At 53.0% G+C, this 7,055-nt stretch overlaps 1 protein-coding gene across 1 annotated transcript; it reads right to left on the reverse strand.

Annotated features, from left to right (window-relative positions):
* Positions 1 to 2,434: 2,434 nt before the first annotated feature.
* sox1b (SRY-box transcription factor 1b) lies at positions 2,435 to 3,195 on the reverse strand. The gene has a single exon (XM_079581881.1). The coding sequence runs from the start codon at positions 3,132 to 3,134 to the stop codon at positions 2,490 to 2,492; it is 645 nt and encodes a 214-aa protein (XP_079438007.1). The 5' UTR covers positions 3,135 to 3,195; the 3' UTR covers positions 2,435 to 2,489.
* Positions 3,196 to 7,055: the final 3,860 nt, after the last annotated feature.

Here is a 7,055-nt window from a genome sequence, read left to right on the forward strand (position 1 = left end):
GCTCGGATTAGCGCCGCATTAGCAACACCGCGCGCCGCCGGGATTAGCATCAAACACCGGCTCCAACACCGGCTTTATTCAACACAAACACAAACTTACTTTAACACGTTTTACTCTGATTTAGGCCTTTTTACTCCACTCACAACATCTGCAAACCTCTGTACACATCTGTACACATTTGTAAACATCTGTAAACATCTGCACACATCTGTAAACATCTGTAAACGCTGCAGAGGGAACAGTGCACATCTTTGGACACACATGTGCAGGACTGGGACTAACAGCCCTCTGACCAGCCCGGCCCAAATGACCCCCCGCCTTAACGAGCGCAGTTTCTCCACTTTGGCTTTACCCAAATCTAAAAGCTTCTCGACTGGAGAGCAACAGTGTAGCGCCTCATTTGAAAGCTGAGACCTGCAAAAGTGATTGTAGCTTTTTGTCATGTTGTTTTTTCATGACTTTTTCGTTGCTTTTTGTTGTTTTTGTCGACTTTTCATCACATTTTTTGTCACTTTTTTCCGTTGCTTTTTGTTTTCTGTTCATCAAGGCAGTGGGAACCCAGGGTGCTAAGGGGGGGGGGGGGCTGCAGCACCCCCTGGTGGAGAGTTTAGGAACTGCAGACAATATTAATACCTCTCCCCACGGCTCTGCTTTTCATCCTCTTGTTTCTTTTTGGCTCTTAGATTTGGGTAAAGCTCGGTTAAGGCCCCTGTGCTCTTCCAGAACGGACACATGGCCAGTCCGCTCCTGCACATGTGAGGAAAACACCCGTTTTTATGTCATTTTATGTTTTTAAAAATAAAGCCTTTTATGTTTAAACTTTAAATGTGCGGTTTTGTTTTCTGACATATTAGTTACAAAGATTTGCTCAGAGGGATTTTAGATCCTGGTGTTTTTTAGTTCAAACCTCAGTCAATCAAATACTGAAAAATCCTGCTTTCCTTAACAGGCAGTTTTTAGCTTTTTACTCACAAATAATTCCAATGTTTATATTTTAACAAAGTACATTTGAACTGTTGATTCAGATTTGAACTCTTATGACCTGGACCAAACTCTGAACTCACCGAGGGCGTCTCTGCTGTCCTGCAGTGAGTGGGCGTGGCCTCAGCAGACACACCTGAGCTCAGTTACCTCATCAATGCACCAGAAACATCAGTCCCAACTCCTGTCTTAGCGCCATCTAGTGTCCAAACTACAGAATTACAACCACAGCAACAGAACAAAAGCAAAACACTGAGGAGAAAACAGGACAGGTAGGGTTTGACCAAACACTGGGATTATTGGACACGCCCCCTCAGGCAGACACAGGGACGAGGATAAAAAAAAAAAAAAACTCTTCCTCACCTCCTGCTCGGCTCCTCTCCCCTCGGCCTGGTACCTGAGGGTTCTGCAGTATCTTCTCTGGACCGAGAGTCTGATGTGTTTCCTGGGATCTGCTGGAGCCGCTCCTCCAGTTTGGGGGTCACTGCCCCGAGTGGCTCCACTGATGCTTCACCCTCCAGGTTTCCTCCAGCTCTTCTCTGAGCCCCTGGTGTTTCTCTAGTTTCTCCTGTTCCTTTGTCCTGATGTTGAAGTCGTGCTGATGTTTCCTCTGCTCTTTGTCACCACCACAATGTCCGGCTGGTTCATCACATTCTGTCCGTCTGGATCTGGAAGTCCCACACACACATATATATATATATACATGTATACATGTTGGTAATGTTGGTAATGTTTATAATGTTTATAATGTTGGTAATGTTTATCATGTTTATAATGTTTATAATGTTTATAATGTTTGTAATGTTTGTTGGAGCTATTTTGTACTTGTGTTTATTTTAGGCTTCAGTTATAGCCTAATTTATTTTCTTTCTTTCTAAAGTTAATTTGCTTATTTTATGCTTATATTATTTCTCGTTTGTTATTTCCGCTAATTTAAATCATTATTTCCGTTGTTGTTTATTGGTCACTGTTGGTTTCGTTGATTTACATAAGCGGGTCCAGGTGGGAGGGGCCTCAGGCTGTGAGGGCATGTGGTTTTTACCAGGTACAGAGGCAGCAGAAACATCTGAGCTTTCTGATGTGAATAAACCTCCTCAAACGCATTGATCCGCATGGACGTTTGGATTTGGTGCCTCTTAAACCTGACGCAGCCTCAGTGGCCTTTTGAGAAACTGGACCTTTTGTTTTTGATTTAAGTTTATGGACAAATAGCCACTACAATGTTTATAATGTTTTATTGTGACTCCGGAGCCTCACGGAGGAAACAAACTGAGACAAACTCCACAAAACAAATGTTTTTATTTGATTCATTGTTTTGGTAAAATGAATAATAAATATATTAAAAACAGAAACACAGACTTTAAACCCGGAGACAAACGTCACAGTGACGTCATAATGTTTCATCAGAATCACAGACAGAGAGACTTGAATCAAACACAGTTAAAGAGTTAAAGCTTTGGTCCAGTTTTCTGTAGAAACGCGCTCCTCGCGCACACGCTCCTCGTGCGCTAAATGTGCGTGAGCGGGACGGTGCCGCCGTGTGCGCTCGTGCCCGTGTAGTGCTGCGCGTGCAGCGCGTGCTCTGCGGGCGGCAGGTACACGCGGATCATGTCCCGCAGGTCTCCCGCGGAGGCGCTCGCGCTGGGCTCGTGCTTGAGGCTCGGGGACGCGCTCTGGGCCGGGTGCGCGTGCGTGTATCCGTAGCTCTGCGTGCACGCGCCCGGGCTGTAGGAGAGCGCGGTCATGTCGTAACGGTGCACGTGCTGCGGGCTGCCGTGCGCGTACAGCTGCGCCTCGTGCACCATCACGGGCCCCGGGTACGCGCCCCCGGCCCAGCCGTTCAGCGCGTACCCGTGACCCGCGTGCCCCCCGTGCCCCGCGTGCCCCCCGGGGCTCTCGAGCCGCGGCGGCGGGAGGCTCTTCTTCAGCCCGGGCCGGCTCTTCCTCCGGGGCCGGTACTTGTAGTCCGGGTGCTCCTTCATGTGCACCGCGCGCAGACGTTTCGCCTCGTCGATGAACGGCCGCTTCTCGGCCTCCGTCATCAGCTTCCACGTGACGCCCAGTCTCTTGCTGATCTCAGAGTTGTGCATCTTGGGGTTTTCCTGCGCCATCTTCCTCCGCTGGCCCCGGGACCAGACCATGAAGGCGTTCATGGGCCGCTTCACGCGCGCCCTGCCCGCGCACGGGCCCGGGACATCCGGGACATCCGGGACACCCGGGACACCCGGGACACCCGGGCCCGGGAGCTCCGTGTGCGGCTCCAGCATCAGCCCGAACATCCGCCGCGCGGAGCACGTGACCGGTCAGAGCCTAAACTTTCAAGTCCCGCAGAGTCCGAGCGAAGAGTCCGAGAAAAGAGTCCGAGCGAGGGGTCAGAGAGAGTTCCCCCGAGCCCCGGTCTCTCCCGGGATGTACTCCGGTGTGCTCCCCGGTGTGCTCCCGGTCTCTCCCCGGTGTGCTCCCGGTGTGCTCCCCGGTTTGCTCCCCGGTGTGCTCCCGGTCTCTCCCCGGTGTGCTCCCGGTGTGGCCCCTGATCCTCCGGGATCCGCTCAGACTGACTGACGCTCCTCACAGTAAAGCCTCCTCTCTCCGCTGGGGGTCGGTCCCTCAGGGGGAAGTCCCGGTAAAGTCCGGATAAAGTCCCGGTCTCGGTCAGTCCCTCTGGGGGCTCTCGGTCTCGGTCTCCGGTCTCCGGTCTCGGTCAGTCCCTCTGGGGGCTCTGGGGGCTCTCGGTCTCGGTCTCCGGAGACTGAACAGCTGAATGAGCTGTGACTGTGCCCCGGCCACTGTGGAGGAGCTCGCGCTGAGTGACGTGATGAAGTGGTCACGTGCTCGGGCCCCCACGCGCATCTGTGACAGTGATATGACACGCGCACCCCCTCCACATTCCAGCGCGCGCCACATGAACCTCAGAACTACGGAGGAAATGTTCAGACCAGCTTCAGCACGTGAGGAAGAAGAAGAAAGAAATGGAGATGTTTGAAGCTCGTTTTACAGATTGTCTGATGTGCTTCATCATCATCATCTTCATCTTCATGATGGAGAAAGTCTTCACAAACACAGGCCCCGCCCTCTCCTAAAGTCTCCGTCCGCCTCTGCACCGCCCGCTCCGCCACAGCGAGAACCGGGAACAACACGGCGGAAAACCGGTCACCGCGAGGCCGACGGAGCCGCGACCGAGACGATGAAGACGCGCCGGAGAACCGGAGCGTTCAGGGTTCACAGAGTCACGGGACATTCTGGAGCTGTATTTACTGTCCTCAAACACACTCACTTCCCCCCGGGTTTTCTCCAGTTATTTATCTTTTTATTGATTTATTTCCGCACATTTTTAACACGTTTTTCCACTTTTTCACTATTTCTTCCTATTTCTTTTTTAATATAACATTTTTAAAACTTTTTTCCCGCACTTTTCACCTTTTCTTTGAACGTGTTTCCCACATTTCTGGACCGTGGAGACAAACCAGAGATAAACTCATAAACCAGAGATAAACTCATAAACCAGAGACAAACCAGAGATAAAGATAGGAGGAGGCGCGTGAGGAGATGTTTCCAAACAAACGCGTTGTTTATGAGTCGTGCTGGTTCCGGGGCGGGCGGTAATTACCGTCGCCGTGATTGTAATTACACGTGGTTCCCGTGGCGATGGCTTTAATCAGGAGAAGTCACCGACGTGTGGCTGAAACGTCCAACCCGCCGCCTCAGAGGCGACCGGGAGGTCGGGGTTCAGGAGGAGAGCGCACGTGGGTGACCTCTGACCTCCGCAGGCACAGGAAGAGGCGGAGTCTGATGAGAGAAGGAGGCAGGAGCGAAAAACAAGCATTTACAGCTCACACTTTAGCCTCTTTAGCCTCTTGAACCTCTTGAACCTCTTGAACCTCTTGAACCTCTTGAACCTCACACTCGTCTACCTCAGGATGATCCTGAAGAACAAAGAAAGTGAGTCTGATGACGACGGCGCAGGAAACATCTCAGGTGGATCTTCTCCCTCTATCCTCAAGTGATCCTCGGGTGATCCTCAAGTGATCCTCGGGTGATCCTCAAGTGATCCTCGGGTGATCCTCAAGTGATCCTCAAGTGATCCTCAAGTGATCCTCGGGTGATCCTCGGGTGATCCTCGGGTGATCCTCGGGTGATCCTCGGGTGATCCTCAAGTGATCCTCGGGTGATCCTCAAGTGATCCTCAAGTGATCCTCAAGTGATCCTCGGGTGATCCTCAAGTGATCCTCAGGTGATCCTCAAGTGATCCTCGGGTGATCCTCAAGTGATCCTCAGGTGATCCTCGGGTGATCCTCGGGTGATCCTCGGGTGATCCTCAAGTGATCCTCGGGTGATCCTCGGGTGATCCTCGGGTGATCCTCGGGTGATCCTCGGGTGATCCTCGGGTGATCCTCAGGTGATCCTCAGGTGATCCTCAAGTGATCCTCAGGTGATCCTCAAGTGATCCTCGGGTGATCCTCGGGTGATCCTCGGGTGATCCTCAGGTGATCCTCAGGTGATCCTCAGGTGATCCTCAAGTGATCCTCGGGTGATCCTCGGGTGATCCTCGGGTGATCCTCGGGTGATCCTCGGGTGATCCTCGGGTGATCCTCAAGTGATCCTCAAGTGATCCTCAAGTGATCCTCAAGTGATCCTCGGGTGATCCTCGGGTGATCCTCGGGTGATCCTCGGGTGATCCTCGGGTGATCCTCGGGTGATCCTCGGGTGATCCTCGGGTGATCCTCGGGTGATCCTCAAGTGATCCTCAGGTGATCCTCAAGTGATCCTCGGGTGATCCTCAAGTGATCCTCAAGTGATCCTCAGGTGATCCTCAAGTGATCCTCAAGTGATCCTCAAGTGATCCTCAAGTGATCCTCGGGTGATCCTCGGGTGATCCTCGGGTGATCCTCAAGTGATCCTCAAGTGATCCTCAAGTGATCCTCAAGTGATCCTCGGGTGATCCTCGGGTGATCCTCGGGTGATCCTCGGGTGATCCTCGGGTGATCCTCGGGTGATCCTCGGGTGATCCTCGGGTGATCCTCGGGTGATCCTCAAGTGATCCTCAAGTGATCCTCAAGTGATCCTCAAGTGATCCTCAAGTGATCCTCGGGTGATCCTCGGGTGATCCTCGGGTGATCCTCGGGTGATCCTCGGGTGATCCTCGGGTGATCCTCAAGTGATCCTCAAGTGATCCTCAAGTGATCCTCAAGTGATCCTCAAGTGATCCTCGGGTGATCCTCGGGTGATCCTCGGGTGATCCTCGGGTGATCCTCGGGTGATCCTCAAGTGATCCTCGGGTGATCCTCAAGTGATCCTCGGGTGATCCTCGGGTGATCCTCAAGTGATCCTCAAGTGATCCTCAAGTGATCCTCGGGTGATCCTCGGGTGATCCTCGGGTGATCCTCGGGTGATCCTCAAGTGATCCTCAAGTGATCCTCGGGTGATCCTCGGGTGATCCTCGGGTGATCCTCGGGTGATCCTCGGGTGATCCTCGGGTGATCCTCGGGTGATCCTCGGGTGATCCTCGGGTGATCCTCAAGTGATCCTCGGGTGATCCTCGGGTGATCCTCGGGTGATCCTCGGGTGATCCTCGGGTGATCCTCAAGTGATCCTCAAGTGATCCTCGGGTGATCCTCGGGTGATCCTCGGGTGATCCTCGGGTGATCCTCGGGTGATCCTCGGGTGATCCTCGGGTGATCCTCAAGTGATCCTCAAGTGATCCTCGGGTGATCCTCAAGTGATCCTCAAGTGATCCTCAAGTGATCCTCGGGTGATCCTCGGGTGATCCTCAAGTGATCCTCAAGTGATCCTCGGGTGATCCTCGGGTGATCCTCGGGTGATCCTCGGGTGATCCTCAAGTGATCCTCAAGTGATCCTCAAGTGATCCTCGGGTGATCCTCAAGTGATCCTCAAGTGATCCTCAAGTGATCCTCGGGTGATCCTCGGGTGATCCTCGGGTGATCCTCGGGTGATCCTCGGGTGATCCTCGGGTGATCTTCGGGTGATCCTCGGGTGATCCTCAAGTGATCCTCAAGTGATCCTCGGGTGATCCTCGGGTGATCCTCGGGTGATCCTCGGGTGATCCTCGGGTGATC

The sequence above is a fragment of the Gobius niger genome (genome assembly GCF_951799975.1).
Source record: "Gobius niger genome assembly, chromosome: 23".
Classification (NCBI taxonomy): Eukaryota; Metazoa; Chordata; class Actinopteri; order Gobiiformes; family Gobiidae; genus Gobius; species Gobius niger.